The sequence below is a fragment of the Chelmon rostratus genome, chromosome 8 (assembly GCF_017976325.1).
Source record: "Chelmon rostratus isolate fCheRos1 chromosome 8, fCheRos1.pri, whole genome shotgun sequence".
In the NCBI taxonomy this organism is placed as follows: domain Eukaryota; kingdom Metazoa; phylum Chordata; class Actinopteri; order Chaetodontiformes; family Chaetodontidae; genus Chelmon; species Chelmon rostratus.
Window position 1 is genome coordinate 20,267,113 of NC_055665.1, and position 15,603 is coordinate 20,282,715.

The window sequence follows — 15,603 nt, forward strand, 5'->3', positions numbered from 1 at the left end:
TCCATAATACAGGTTGTTTTTTTTTTTACATGTTTGTGGTAAAATTGGGAGGTTGCTGTGTGTATCACTGACAAATAGCCATAGTTTCACAGATACTGACTGCAGACACATGCTTACCAAAGAAGTTAATGACTCTAATTAAGAGGCTAGAATGAAAGGAATAGGAACAGTGCTAAGTGCTGTTTTCATTCCCCAGGAATAAAGAAGGTGCACATACATGCACTCACAAAACTATATTTACACGCACACACAGACACAAGCGTAAGTATGCACTCTCTCAAATTAATTCAGACACACACACAAGCACACCTATACACACAGTGTAGTGCCTTAAGGACTGTGTTTCCGAGCCTTGGTGGAATGCCCAGATTACTTGAACTCCCTGTCTTTACATCCTAATTAGTGAGAGGATGTCTTTGTGCATAATTACTCACAAATCCCCCGACAGGAAATGAATGCATTACCCTAACCATGCATAGCAAGAAAGACAAGGAAGGCGGCTTATTGGGGAGGGCTGTAATGAGACATCCAAAGAATTGGGATTTCAGATCTTCCTGAGTTATATTGCCATGTTAAACTCATTTGAGGAGACAAAGGGGGTGAAGAATGTGTCAGAAGAAAGCGCAGATCAGTACATATCTGAGCCTCCAAATGCTGCACAATGTTGCAATGCTGCGATCCTTTGTGTGCATGTGTGCCTGTCAGTCTGTGCAGAACCCATGCACGCATGCTGGTGCATGTTCAGAGTTTACGACCCAGCGCTACCGGTCTTCTCGCTTCATGTACTCCTATCAAATCTTGCGTGCTTTAAATGAGGGTGTAGTTTCAGCATGTAAAATCATTTTTTTTCAGACCACACCACCTGAGAGAGAGCAAACAATGCCGGTTCACATCCTTCGCCCGCTCGCAGGCACCGAGCTCCCGTCACACCAGCAGCAGTTAGTGGTTTTCTCGATAAACGGGTGTCATTACCACTAATACTGAGTATTTGATGCCGCACGGTGCCTGCAGCATTCTGCTAGTCAGCTTCACTTCTTGACTGGAAGAATGACAGCAAAAGACGGGGAGGAGAGGAAGAGAGGAGGGAGAGAGTGAGAGAAAGAGCGAGTTCAAAGTTGAGGCAGATCTTGTATTTTTCCCTCTCCTGTCCTTAGGGAAAAGATAGCTGTCTGTCTTGTGCACTCATTTATTGCTTACCCCAGGAAAAAAAAAACGTCTGATACAAACATTAACACACACACACACACACTCACACGCTGTACCTCGGAGTGTTACACACTCATCACACACAAGCCAGTGCATAGTGTCCGCATGCAGACACACACGGAGATTGCGAGCCTGACACATGTACAGCTATAAATCAGAGCAGACAATTAGTCATTGTGGATTTCCTTTTGCTTTATGCTGCTCTCTCTCTGCTTGGGAGCCTGCTGTGATATTGGATGAAGCGAGAGAAAGCGCGAGGGAGGATGAGAAATCATTAAGCGAGAGAACGTATTATATACAGTAGATGGATGAAAAGCTTGGGTATTAAGCTAGATTCTGGCTACTAAATCTACCTGCTGGAGCCAAGGCTTTGTGCTCATTCGTGGGCAGATCTGTTGATGCGTCTGTGTGTGGATGCTTCTGAGTGTGTGTATAGATACGCGAGCGTGTGTGTAGAACAGGTGCCAGTCATTCACTTGTGATGTGGAGGACAGCGTTGACAGAGCATTTCTGATGGCTGTGCGGCTGTGTTCTTCAAACAGATCTCCCTATAAAGACAGCAGTCAGGAGGAAGAGCAATCACCACTGTTAACAGCTCTGACAACCGCTGTCTATTCTGTGTGTGTGTGTGTGTGTGTGTGCACCCCTGTAAATCTTGCAGACATAAAGATCTTTACTTACAGATTCGCAACTGTGAAAGCTCTGACAGACTGTATGTGCCTTCAAGAGGAACACTTCACACAGCTAGAACTTTCATTACTTTGTGTGTGTGTGTGTGTGTGTGCGTGTGTGTGTGTGTGTGCGTGCTTACCTATGCGTGCTTGTGTTGTTGCAAGCCTCCCTGAGAAGCCCTGCAGATACAGAGCTGTTAAGACGACTGGCACACAGCTGAGCTGGCGCCTAAAACACCTAAATCTAATACCTGCGTTCTTCTTACATCCCGCCTGGACGCGCCGCTACAGAAGCGCCGACTGCTCTCCGAAGCGATACCGACACCTATCCACTGATGCTGTCTGTGCTCATGGGAAGTGTAGTTAAACGGCTATCACAAATGAACGGTGTTTACCTCTGCAGGGATGTTGCCAGGCGTCTCGGCGCACTGTGCGAGGAGGCTCCTATTAAATCTATACAGAGCTGTTGGGTCTGTGGAGGAGCCGTACTGGAAATGTAGAGCTTAGCGCATCAAGGTGTTAGGAGGCATCAAAGCCCGTCACATTGAAGAGATTTACAGTAAAAGCTTTTCTCCTCCACTCAGAAGCGTGCTCTGTCAAGCCTGCCTGGAAAGCCGGCTGACTGGCTGCACTGCCGTGTACAAAGTCAACCCATTTGCAGTCATCAAACTTAACTGGGTTGGAAGCTTTTTTGCTACTCGAGTATTTCTACTATAGCTGCATGTGCGGTGCATAAAGACGAGAAGCAGGGGAGGAACAGCTGGCCTTGCTCTGTCAAAAAGTAAAAGAAATCAGCACCTCCATAGCTCCCAAACGAACACGTTACCACTCATTTGTTCAGTAATCTGGATCCGCTTGGACAGCGGATCACAGCCACAAAACAGCATAGCACATAATCCTCCAATTTACACTTTTTGTACAAATTAAACAAAAAAGCAAACAAATTAGTGAGGTGTCGAGGTGCTTTTATTGTAGGTGGATTTTACCTTTGAAGAGAGGACGACTTTCCTCTTTCTTCCATTCTTTAGGCTTAGCTAAGCTAATCCTGTCCTTGCTGTAGCTTCGGAGAAAGAAGTGATCGTCCCATCTATCTCGCGGCAAGAAAGAAAATAAGAGTATTTCTCAAAACTGTTCCCCTTCAGATGCCTCTTATCCATCCCTCGCTCTTTACCCATAAATCTAGCTCTGTCATAACCTCTCATCTCCACCTTTAATTGTGTCTGTTCAGCTGAACTTCATGAAGTGTTTGTTACACTGAGCGGACTGGTTGCTTTGTCGTTCGATGCTTAATGACCGGACGTAGCAGTTTGTTCACAGTGTGCAGCGTGTCTCTAACCCAGCCGGGCATGTGTCCTTCCTCCCTGCCTCAGGGTGCTGTGATCACCCCAGCCGCGGCCATAGAGCCCAGTTTGTCGCTCCACCCCTCCAGTGTAATGGCTCCTCTCACCCAGCAGATGAACCACCTGTCTCTGGGCACTTCAGGCACCGTGAGTCTCAGCTTTTACCTCCTCCAAACCATCTTGCTCTGCATGCATGCATCCATGTGTGTGTGTGAGTTGTAATTTCTGTCATATAATTAGTCAGTAGAGGTTTCAGCTGTAATTGAAATGATCTCACAGAGCCACACACATGGAAATGGCTGAAATGTGCAGCGACTCTGAGACCAAACAAATGATGTAATGTGTTGTGAAACGTCTCAGGGAATGTCAGACAGTACTTTTAACCCAGACATCCTAGAGGACATATTGTTTGTGTCTATATTGTGATATTGTCTCTGCCCGTCCTTTTCTCTGCAGTACATGCCTGCTGCAGCCGCTGCTCCTATGCAAGGAACCTACATTCCCCAGTACACTGCAGTGCCTGCCTCTGCCATCACAGTGGAAGTAAGGACAAAAAGTAGTTGTTGTTGACTTTATTCTGGTTTCTCCAACTCCATACAGCGGCCCATGCACGGGCTTGACATGCCTGACTTGACTTGAATATTGTGTTGTGCCTCTCAGATAAATTAGATGCTAGTAAAGGATGCTGTAGTTCATAATGCTGCAGAATTACATTGTGTCTGTGTGATCCAGGGTGAGACATTGCCACTAATTGTACTCATTCCCCAAAGGCCAGAGGAACTATTATCGAATTCTAAAATGAGCACCAGAAATTAAAACCGAGTCTGCCAGAAGAAGTTGAACCCTTCACTTTTAATCGATACCGTGTGAATTCTTGTCTTTGCTAAACTTTTCGGATGTTCTCAGTGAACTTTTTGTCAGTGCTTCGTGGGACAGAGAGTCCTCAGCTCACCTCACTTGTCTGAGGGTGACAGTTTCTGTAACTGTGTTTCTGGTGTCAGGGCGTGGTGACAGACCCACCTCCACAGACAGCCGCCCCCTCCTCGCAGGACGCCAGCGGGCAGCAGCCTTTATCAGTGGAGAATACAGGAGATCATGCCACAGCCTACTCTTACCAGCAGTCTAAGTGAGTGTTGTAAATAGACGTTTGTTTTTGCACCACTGTGCAGCTGGCACAGAGTTATTGTTATATTACCCCTGAGCTGCACTGTCAGTTTTTTTTTCAGGTTTTGTTTTAAATTGATGGAACCAGTAGTGTCAGCTCTGTTGAGAGTAGAAAGGTGGATGGATCCCAAGGTGGGATTTAGATAGTGTGCAGGTTTAACATACCCAAGTAAACCCTTCAAGTTTCTTAAAGGACTGGAAGCAATGGGACCTGGCAGTGAGCTTTAGAGATGCTGTTAGGCTGATTTTGTTCGATCTTGGCTAGCTGTCTCCTTGTGCTTCCAGTCTTTATGCTAAGCTAAGCTAACCAGCTGCTGGCCAGAGCTTCATATTTACCATACAGACAGGTATCGATCTTCTCATCAAGCTCTCAACAAGAAACAAATAAGCATATTTCCCAAAATGTGTTTGCTAATGCTGTGATTTGTAAGTTAATACATCATGTTGAATAGTGCGTATATATGATTAGAAGACTACAGCATGTATTTGTTTCATAGACAAACTTTCAAGCCAATTTCTGGTTGCTTCGGTCACAGAATCATGTCAAGCTTTGCTTGTAAAACACTCCCTGCCCATTTTTATCTTTTTTATTCGTCTTGTTTTTCTGGCTCCTAGATAAGCTGCTGGTGGTTTCCTGCACACGCAGCGGTCGGACAAAGAATGTTGTGCCTGCTTTAGAAACAGTAACACTGTCAACAGTTTCCTCAGTCAACCTGTTTTCACTGACTTGTTTTTCTGTCTCCTTTAGATAACAAGATTGGTAGGAATCATTGCTGCATTGCCTTTAGAAGGACTGCACTGAGGCGCTGGAGACACAGAGAGAATCAAAATGAAACGGGGGAGAAAAAAAGAGGTGACATGGGCAACACTGAGGGGAGAATGCTTCCACTGTGCACAGGCACCAAATAAAAGACAAAATGAAGAAAAAAAAATCAATTATATTTCTTACCTGGTTGAACCGAGAAAAGGTTTGCTGAACTTGAGGACAATGAAATCAAACACAGTCTGCAACTTTGAGTTTATCATTTCTCACTGTGAGACTGGACTTTGCCTCCAAAGGAAACAGAGAAGACATAGACTGAAATGTAAACTCAACCAACAAGCTGTACAGAAAAAAAGAACATTTGAATGTGCAGGTAGATTTTCAAACTTTTTTTATTAAAAAAAGAGGGAAGCAAAGTCAAGAAAAAAAAAACAGCAGATTGTCTTCCTTTGATATTAAGCTACATTATTTTCATTCTTTTTATTATTTGAGTAGTTTTCTAGAATATCAATGTTTTCGTAAATCTTTATTGCCTTAATTTTCTCAAACTTTGGGAAAAAAGTTTCCATAGTGTTGAATTATTAAAAAAAAAAAAGACTGGTTGAATGATCTGAGAAGAAATCTACAAAGCTATCTGTACAGGATAAAAAATAAGGTTGTATTTGTATGACAATGATTTTAAATTATGTGGTGCAGTGCAGCTGATGTTGGTTGGTAGGAAAAAAAAATCTTCTTTAATGCGACTTGTGGGAAGGGTCATTCCACTGCTTCCTGGAAAATGCAGTTAAGTTCAATCATGGGGTAAAAGTTCTGTTCGTCCATCACATTTGTATTTTTGTTTTTTTGGGGGGGGGGTTGATTGCAGTCTTTTGAGCATCAAAACGTTTTTGCTTTGCCTGCTTTCCTTGTCTCACTGCAAAGAGAAAAGTAAAAAAAAATGGAACATTTCTGACTTTGACAAAAGGCGGAAAAAAAAGCTAGGATTTTTAAATGTGCAAAAAGCAATAGTTTTAGTAAAACTGTTGACAGTTTCTTGAGTCTTTCTTAACTGTTGAACAAAAGCAGCCTACAGGTGGCATATTTTATACCAAAGATGAAGAAACTAGGTAGTAAAGAGATCTTCCTTGTGTTGCTTTTTCTTTATTTTTTCACCACTCAAACTGAGATTTTGCTTGCTTGTTATGCTGTTGATGTGTGCGATGATGTTACCGGTGACTGAGAACATGCAGTAGGTCTTTAACACAACTGCCTCAACCAGAAGAGTGTGCTCTGAGGTGCTTTGTTCGTCACATGATCAAACATGCTGTTGATCTAAAGTGGCGCTGCAGCATCTGTCAAGAGACCAGACACCCTGTGGAAAGCGGAGGAGGTAGGTATGTTACTGGGAATAAGTTGGTGTACTAAAGAGGCTGAAAATGGATTATATCCTGTGGAATACACCCGCTCCAGGCTGCATTGACCAATCTCAAATCCACTGGCATGCTGTAAGTCATGATGACGGCTTGCCAGAACGCTCTACATGTCATTATTTTGAAGTGTCAGTACATAAAACAAACTGTTTTTACGCCGCTGTCTTGCCAAACACAAGCCATTTAAAATGTGAGCAGGCCGATGATCTCTGCTAGAGGAACGGGCATTTTTCAGTTGAATGAAATCATTTCATTTTATGTACATTCTTAAAGGACAGACATTTTGTTTTCTCTTTTCTTTTTGTGTTGCCTTTTTCTTTTCTTTTTTTGGTCTTTTTTGAGAATTGATTATGATGTGTGAGCTGCTAAATACTTTTCATTACTGAGGATTTCGGTTGTCTTGTGTTGAGTGGGTGTGGGAGAGGTACACCTCCAGAATTACAGCAATTGACCATTTTAAGCCAAGATAAAGACAGTTAATTGCTCCCCAGGACTTGAGCATCCCTCATGTCTTGTTCAAATGAAAGAAGTTCCTGTTCCTGGTTGCAGCCCTTGAAAAACAAAAACATGCGACTCTCTTGATAGATTCAATCTGGAAATAAGAATCGGCATTATTTGTACTGAGTAAGAGAGCGTCGTTGAGTTGAGAACAAAAAACAACAAAGAAAACACTCTGTGGACTTTAACTGGCTGACACTGGCTCTGAGGTCACACCTTTGAGGCCCCATCCTACCTGACCCCTAACTGAAAGGAAACTAATGGAGAAGGAGGAACGGACGGACAGACACACAGACAAAGCATGGTTCAACCAAAATCAAGCAGATACAAACCTCTATGGGAAAATAAATTATGGAAAGAAGAGAGAAAGTAGAGAAAGCGAGAACAAAAGTAATATTTATGAGATCTTTTTTTTGTACAGGTGTGTAAAAGAAGATGCAACAGAAATAACTTTGATGATGCTATTTTTTTATTTGCTTGGTCACATGCCTCCCATGTCTTTCAAATTGTGATTCTGAGAGTGTCTGTAGAACCAGTGGATATTGCTGTAGTTTCAAATGTCTCTTTTCTTTTTTTGGTTTCTTTTTAGACAAATCTTTCAATAAAAAAATGTTTCAAACAGTCAATACTCATCTTGTGTATTCTGCAGGTGCATTGCAGTACCACTAGAGGGCACTGTAGCACACAGTATGAGATGGGGTGAAAGATTATTGGTGGGTGGGCTGCATGTCTTTGATTTTTATTTTTGTTTGTCATGATTTTAGCAGGTCACCCACAGAGACATTGTACTTTAATGTCTTCTCTGTTCATTAATAATTTAGGTTTGGAGAAGAATTTAAATATTTAGTTTTAAATGAAGTAAAATGCTGTGCTCAGGTAATTTCATCAATAAGGTATGTTATGAAGTAAGACGGCCGCCTCTGTCTCATACAACAGCCACAAAGGGTACAGTTAGTAGGTAAGTTTATTATTTACTGAATAGAGAGAGAATTATTATCAAAACAGGACCAGGGCAGTCAGTGCATCACATGAGAATCATGCATAATCCACATACTTCAACTCCAGCACAAAGACAACAGTATTATGGAAAAAGCTAACAAGTAAATTACCATGTTTACAGAATGTAAAAAAAAAACAAAAAACCACACACACACACATTGTTATTCCAGAAATAAATCAGAAATGACGCTGGATATCTCTGCGAAGAAATCACTCTTTCACTGTAGATCTGTAGAGTTCTGTAATGCCTTTACCTCAAGTAAACTCATTTAATGATAACAAGGACAGTGGAGAAAGTCTAATCTTGTAAAACCTGCCAGTCACCGACCAATTACATGTTCTGAATGTGCTAATCAAGTGTTGCATACACAGCTCAGACAGTCAGTCAGATTCATTGTTCCCTCTCTGCCCCCTTAAAAGAATGAACATGGACATCTGTAAACTAGTCTCTGCTGATGGAAATACATCTCTCATCAAAGGCTGCACGTGGAGACAATCAGACATCTTTCACAACATATAAATAACACCAAGTGTAACCTGTCCTGAAAACTGGAGCTGTGTGAATTGTCAGTGTTGACAGGATTTATCCTCAACACCACATTTACTTCTAAAGATGTTGTTTATTTTTAGACCTTCATCTCCAATTCAACCAATTACATAATATTTATTTGACAATACTCTGTTCTCAGAGTACAGAATCGAGGCACAAAGTACTATGTGGGACGGTTAGTATACAAATATGAAAAAACAACACACTTGGACCTGTTGTAGTACTAAATAATTTTCAGTGACCAGTTGGCTGCTGTCTGAAACTCAGAAAATAAAGATAAACTTGCATTTAAAACTATTAATTGTTTGCAAATATGCTTTAAAAAATGGCTTCATGTAACATGTATTTAGTTTGCAAAAACCATAAAGAAAAAATGCTACATTGCACACTTCAAGCAAAAAACGCTGCAATAACACTTCTAATACTACAAGAGAGCTGCAGCAAAGTGCTTTCACTTTGTAAGTGAAGCAGATCAATTCAGTGTGATTACATGTAGAATACAGGAAAAACAATCATGAGTGAAAAGCTCATTGCTTTTGTCTGAGGGTTCATTCTGAGCATGTTGTGAGTATTGTAAGACTGCACAGATGTGCATGTAAACTAAAAAGTAAACTTAAAAAAACAAATTATTTAAATCTGTAAGTTTCCCTGAGGTACAAAATCAACTACAGTGTTTTCTTTTTAGTGTTTTTTACTGTCTTAATCAAACCAGTCTCTCATGTAAAGCTAGCTCGGAGACTCAGAGACACTTTTGGGATGCACAGCTTTCATTTTGAGGTGTTTACAAACTCTAATAATTGAAACAGAAGGCAGTAACTGGCTCAGGATGAAAAAAAAAACCCAAAACCTTTTCATTAGTAACTTTCAGTTTAAGTGTCCTGCTACATGCTACTGTAGTGCTACTGACAGGATTACAGCAGCCTCCGAGGCTTACCGTGGCAGATCATTCCCTTTGTAACTTGCGCTCTCAGAAGCAGGCGCGAACGAGGATGATGAAAGCTATGACGACAGTTATAATGGTTAGTGCTGAAAATAGAAATATAAGGCCGGCGAACACGGGGTTTGTCATGGGGGGGATTTCTTTCACTTCGGACGGGATCATGTTGGACACACTCAGCATGTAGCCCAAACTCCAACCTATGCTGGTTGCCTTTATCTGAAGAGAAAAGAAGAGATTTTCCATGTTGTCACTGTGAACCATCATGCTGTACAGAGTATTTTGTCAGGGCTACGTGCTTCTCGTCAGACAATACATCACTTTGCGTGTCTAGAGAAGCTGAAAGCATAAACAGTCCTGTCATTAAAATGCATGATTGCAGCTCCAGGGCAAAAGATGAGTCATAACACCCAGAGAACACCCCTGCAAATAAGTGTGTCTGTTTGTAACTTCCTCTAAAGGACCTTGGGACTCCCAGACAGCCCAGAGGCACTAAACTAAACGGTGCACACTAACGCCGTTGTTGGTGGGAGTGGAAATTGTGAGCACCGCCAGCAGTTGAGGAACGTTTTGCGATCAAGTCGAAAGGGTAACCGCCAGGCAATTTGGACACTGCGGCTGTAATGTGCGCCCTTTTAATGGCTACTATCGTTATGACTCATGAGAAACACAGACACAAGGAATCCCCTTCTGCTGAGGGAGTTCCATTGTGAGAGCCGCTCCGTGTCCTCAGGGCGTCCTGGAGCGATACATTGCCTGCCTTTCACTCTGGCCTCAACTTTCTGAGTGCAAATAATCGGCATGTCAGCCGTCCATCTTTTATAGGTCACTGCGGGTGGCCTCATTCACATTTGTGTATGTTAAAGGCTTCTGAGCGCCTGAACAAGAGACTGTTAAAGCTCAGCAACTCTCATCAAACTGCCACAGTACGTCTGATGGATGTATTCTCAATTACAGAAGGGAGCAGTGGGTGCAAGTAGTGTCTTGGTGAAAACTTTTGTTCAACCAACCTTTTCTTCGAAGTTAATGTTTTTCCAGGTCTCTTTGTCAAACTTGTATCCGTCTGCCAGCAAAGTCAAGACATAGTGACCTGCGTAACAGTACGTCCTGAGGTACTTGGGAGAGATCCATGTCTTTTCTTCCCTTAGCTGAAAGGAAGAGAAGCAAAGATCAGAGCGTAGCCTGTGATTAGGAAGAATGAATGAAACTGAATGAGAATAAGCAAATGTCAGCGTTTTAGTCGAAATTCAGCTGAAACACTTTAGACTCAAGACAAGACAGAGAGGAAACAACATGTGACCAACACTGATCTCAGACTGATTTTTGCAAAGATATTGTGCAGCTGTTTTAGAGTTTGATACGTCTACAGAGCCCCTGCAACAGTAAAAATATTCTTTACAACCCTGCCAAAGAGGATCTGTATGTGTAAGTTTGATGCATATTAGGATGTTAAGTTGCAGGTAAGTGCACATCATTTGACATCATGTTTTAACCAACACTAACCTACAGAACGGAAAACGTTACCCCACAGCTCAGCACACCTGAGGCAGCGATCTCAAAGCTGCAAAGGAATGTGGTTGACCTTTGTGCTATGAGTGGCTACTACTGCTTTTATTACATGTCACTGCTGCATAATTTCAACTATAACCACTTCTACCTATTACTGTTTGTGTTTGCGTCTTTCTTTATTTGTTGACGTCTGCACTTCTGTTTCTTTTCTACATTTCAGCCCATCCCAAACTTTTTTCTGCATTTTTCTGCATTTTTTCTTCATAAATCCTCTTTCGTCTCTTCTCGCTCCACCTCTTAATACTATATTACTACTAGCTGCAAACCAATTGGAAGAACTTACCGTTGTCCAATGTGTGTGGCAGAATTTCCTAACTGAGGCTTTGAATTGATCGAGATCTGCCGTGCTGTTTATCAGTCTATTTATCAGCGCCCTCGAAGTGTAGAAGAATCCTGCATATGCCTGGCAGAAACAGTAGGAAATACACATTAGAGTCTTTTTTTTTCTATCTTCTTGGTACGTTACTCTTATTACTTTATTTCTTATTGTTATTTTATTTGCACCGTGAGTTACCATAAAATCCCCGGTGACGGGTGGCTGCTCGACGCCGTCAAAGGAACACTGGGGTGACGAACATGTCTTGAAATCAAACATGGACTGCACTAAGCTCCCGCACTTGTCTGAGTCGGCGGCTCCCACCATGAAGAGTTCTTGGTCCGGGTTGTAGCCTTTTGGTTTCTTTGTGCACTCTGTGTCATAAATGGACGAGGCCTTCATGGTGATATTGAAACCCTCGGGGTAGCAGGGGTTAATGATGTAGTCTGGGTCAGATGATTCCTGGAACGTTAAGAGGCGGAGGAAAATGTCAAAATAAGGAATGAAGGATGGGCAGGAAATAAAAACTAGAAGTAAGAGAGGAACAGGAAGAGGCATGAGAGGAGGAGATAAGAGGGAAGAGTTTGGGCAGTATTATTTATGCATATACAGACACTGTCTGTACATATGAACCATGACTTATTGACGTGAATTACTGATCCTGATGTAACTGTCATATTCTCCAGCTACAGTTAGCATTAGTTTAGCCATGAGCTGCGTAAAATAATGCATTTCTCACAGAGCAGCTCGATGACATTCCCCATCCGATCGATATTTTTTATGACATAATGCATTCTTGAGTTGTCTCCCTTTGCCAGTTAGAAACTCACCAATCAATTCTTAACTGGGCATTAATGGCTTCTTAGCCTGCACATGTACGTATACAGAAAAAGCACACTTTCCCACAGCTGCATATGCCACGCATAAGCACTTAAACGTGAGCACAGGAACGTATAGTGTGCAGGGAGCAGGCTCAGAAAGGAAGCCCCGGAGATATGAACTTCAACGATAGGCCCGTTTTTTTTCTGCACACACACCTAAAAATGAAAAGAAAAACTGCATACCTGGATCACTTTGTCCAGAACCCTCTTCTCAGCCTCATTTTTGCCATAGCAGAGGAAACTGTGTGTGTAGACATTGTAAGGATAACCGTACAGTTTGACATGCAAGTAGTCAGGCCCCATGAGATCATCCTGGACTGCAAAAGCGATTTGCGTTGATGCTCCGCCGAGGTCCATGGACCCCACAGTCCTTGCACCTTCTGGGCGTGTATAGGCGTTCCACAGGTTTTTCTGCAAGCAGGAAGGAAAAGGTTAGCGATGGCCGTGTTTGTGAAGCAGCGTTGTTTTCTTCTTCTTCTTTTTTTCATGTTCAAAGCACAGTGCCTCACCTCCAGGAAGTTTCCCATGAGGTAGTTGACGGTGACCCACCCGTACAGCCCTTCTTCTTGACCACTAATGATGGAAGCGTTTTGGAAGTTGAAAGGCAGAGAGCTCAGGTATTCTGTGAGACTCGCCAAGATCTCATTGGACCTGTTTTCATTCATCTCACTGACAGCAAAACAGAAAAAGAAAAAAAATACAGATCTTACTGGAAATTAAAGTAGTCAGCAGCAGTGGAAAATGGAATCAGTGTCATTAAAAGACACTTTTTCGCACTCTTGCCACGAGTTTGATTATATCACTCATGTCTGTACACTACCTATGAACCTATAGAGAGGACAGTTAATATAAAGCCTGAAGGCAAGAGGAAACAGTTAGCTTGGCTCTGATCAAAGGTAACAAAAGGCATCAACTTTATAGCTCATTAATTATATCTCCTTTGTTTAAGCCTACAAAAAAACAAACACAGTGAGGTCCAGAGTCAGCCTCTATGCCAGGCTAAACTAAGCTGAGAGCAAAAAGCAAATAAGCGCATTTCACAAAATGTTAACTATAATACCAGCATCAATAAAAACATCCTTTGGATTTAAAGCCAGAATTAGTGTCACATGTGCATACGGAGTGTTTACACATATACTCTATGAAACAAGAGCAAGCCAAACAAAACCCAACAAACCTGTTGAAATGTGATCTGTGCTGGACTTTTGATTTCTACATTAAGGTGTCTTGTTGAACCAGCACAGGTGGTGACAGTAGAGCAGAGTGACATCAGCAGCATTAATGTTATGACCTTTAAAGCTCAGTTAGCATCTCACGTATGAGGGCCCCTTATTTGCACTTCCCAGCATTACTGTTACACAATCTGAGCTCTTGAATTTTGCCCCAGCCAGCAGTCTCAACACGTTTTAATTCCCGATGTCTTTGGGGAAAACTATGTGGTCATCCGCCGGGTTAAATTCCTCCCTGTCACTCTGCCATACATGATAAGTAATGCCGAGAAAATACCACAAAGCTAATTAATTTTGACTCTTTCTTACTGTAGCAGTCTCATTCCAGCAGTAGCTCCCAGAAAGAGGGGTGTGGTTTTGTGTTTTTCAGCAGGAACGGCTTTGATGACCTCGTCCATGCAGACTTGGAACGCTTTCCACGATGCTTCATCCTTCTGTGGGTCAACTTTCATCTCTGAGATGCCATTACCTGCAGGCACAAGGCCGAATCAGATTCTCAAGCACAGACTCTAAAACACATCAGGTAATGTGCCGGAGTTAAACCCTTTCTAACATTCTGGCTTGGTCAGTTATATAAACACTGAGTAGGCTTTGGCTTTCATTTTTCTCTTCCAAACTGTGCTTCTCAAATTTCATTTTTTTAAAACTCACTTCTAGAAAATGTGGAAATTTAACATGCAAAAGCTTCAGTGCGCCCTTCTTGTTTTAGAGGCAAAGACTCACCAGCAACTCTGCAGTTCTTTATCTCAGTCACCACTCCTGTTTCATTCTCCTTCTCCCCTGGCCACTCGTACAGGTACACATTGGAACGAGATGAGCCCGAGTCTATCACTATGCCATACTGAAGGGGAGGAGAAAGGCACAACAATCATGTCGCTGGGTCAAATATTTCATTTCAGTTCAAGTACAGAGATGCTGCTGTGACCTCCGCCGCCCTTCCAGCTCCACCACACATGGTCCACCAAGTCTGCTATCCATTATCATACCGGCAGAAAACCTCTTACCTTGACCCTGACATCTGGATTGCATCTAGCATCGCATTCACAGCTGAGAGTGTGTGGGAGTGTGTGTTTGTATACGGTCGCTCTCTCTGTGTATACATGTGTTTGGAGAACTGTTATGTACTATTACTGTGTTCAAGTGAAGATCTGCAGCCAAGCGGCATTTCCCACGACCTCATGCGTGCATCCCCGGGTGTTTGTGCGCGCATGTGTTCACCTCTAAGGTGTACTCTTTAGACTTCCAGGTGTCCTGGATGACGGCAACGGCAACGAGGGCAGCAATACTGGCCAAGAGGAGAAGCAGCACCACTGCTATGCGACACTTGTAGCCCATTTGGCGTTTGGAAGCCATTTCCTGTTAGCAGAAAAAAGAAAAAAAGAAGTGTGGTTCTCACTAAAAGCATTTCAGCTCTCAAAGTGATGACATGAAGAGAGGTCTGAAAAGTGATGATGAGCAATAATAGTACACTTTATTTACTTTAAGCTGGAAAAAGATGTTGCAGCATTAATAGTATTGATGGACTAAGTAATACCAACAGGTTTAACAAACATACCATAAAAGGAAACAAAGGCAGAGGGGAAAGTGCTGTAAATGATGGCTGTGTGGGATTATTCTTCCTGTTAAAATACTTGACAATGAGAGCCACAGTGAGACACTTTAATGCCATGAGATCACTTTCCCATATCTACAGCAAATACGCAAAGCAACGACATGAAATGGGACTCTGTTGTATGTTTTTTATGATCCGCGAAGGTGAATGAAGCTTCTGTGAGCTTAGGATCCTTTGAAGAAAGTGAAGTGAGGATTCACGGTGTGATTTAAGAGAGTTTTGGGAGTTCCTGGCAACATTAAGTGCTAACAGCTGCCAGTCAGCAAGAAGAAAACAGGCTCGAAGAACAGAGCAGTTCAACAGCCAGCAAGGAGAGATGCTGCAGAATCAGCCTCAAAAGCTCAAAGGTTTCGGTCATGCTGGTTATACAAACTCGGAGGAATGCGCAGTTGGCCTTCAAGGCAATAACTACAACCTTCCTGGTGAAATATGTATCACCTAATTCAAAACACTGATTGG

At 42.4% G+C, this 15,603-nt stretch overlaps 2 protein-coding genes across 4 annotated transcripts in view; one reads left to right on the forward strand and one right to left on the reverse strand.

The window, feature by feature from the left end:
• The window catches only part of LOC121609932 (RNA-binding motif, single-stranded-interacting protein 3-like), a 112,331-nt gene extending 104,660 nt beyond the window's left edge, over nt 1-7,671 (forward strand). For 2 of the 3 annotated variants that reach the window (XM_041941728.1, XM_041941730.1), the window contains 4 exons: nt 3,248-3,364; nt 3,674-3,760; nt 4,219-4,343; nt 5,130-7,671. In XM_041941728.1, coding sequence (XP_041797662.1) covers nt 3,248-3,364; nt 3,674-3,760; nt 4,219-4,343; nt 5,130-5,133 — 333 coding nt within the window. In that variant the 3' untranslated portion in view covers nt 5,134-7,671. Of the gene's footprint in view, nt 1-3,247; nt 3,365-3,673; nt 3,761-4,218; nt 4,348-5,129 lie in introns of those variants that run through there. The other variant, XM_041941729.1, reaches the window with a different exon arrangement.
• A 326-nt stretch (nt 7,672-7,997) lies between these two features.
• On the reverse strand, nt 7,998-15,209 carry entpd3 (ectonucleoside triphosphate diphosphohydrolase 3). The gene is made up of 10 exons (XM_041941726.1): nt 15,088-15,209; nt 14,751-14,888; nt 14,256-14,373; nt 13,842-14,001; nt 12,813-12,972; nt 12,487-12,714; nt 11,621-11,884; nt 11,390-11,509; nt 10,548-10,685; nt 7,998-9,756 (listed from the first exon to the last, which is right to left on the reverse strand). The coding sequence occupies exons 1-10, from the start codon at nt 15,199-15,201 to the stop codon at nt 9,568-9,570; spliced, it is 1,629 nt and encodes a 542-aa protein (XP_041797660.1). The 5' UTR covers nt 15,202-15,209; the 3' UTR covers nt 7,998-9,567.
• Nucleotides 15,210-15,603: the final 394 nt, after the last annotated feature.

Excerpts from the sequence above, each read along its gene's own strand:
- entpd3 (XM_041941726.1), bottom strand. The coding sequence starts at position 15,201 with ATGGCATTAAAGTGTCTCACTGTGGCTCTCATTGTCAAGTATTTTAAC. Across the intron at positions 14,889-15,087 it reads TGCCTTTGTTTCCTTTTATG|GAAATGGCTTCCAAACGCCA; the intron begins GTATGTTTGTTA and ends TTCTGCTAACAG. Across the intron at positions 14,002-14,255 it reads AAAGAACTGCAGAGTTGCTG|GTAATGGCATCTCAGAGATG; the intron begins GTGAGTCTTTGC and ends TTGTGCCTGCAG.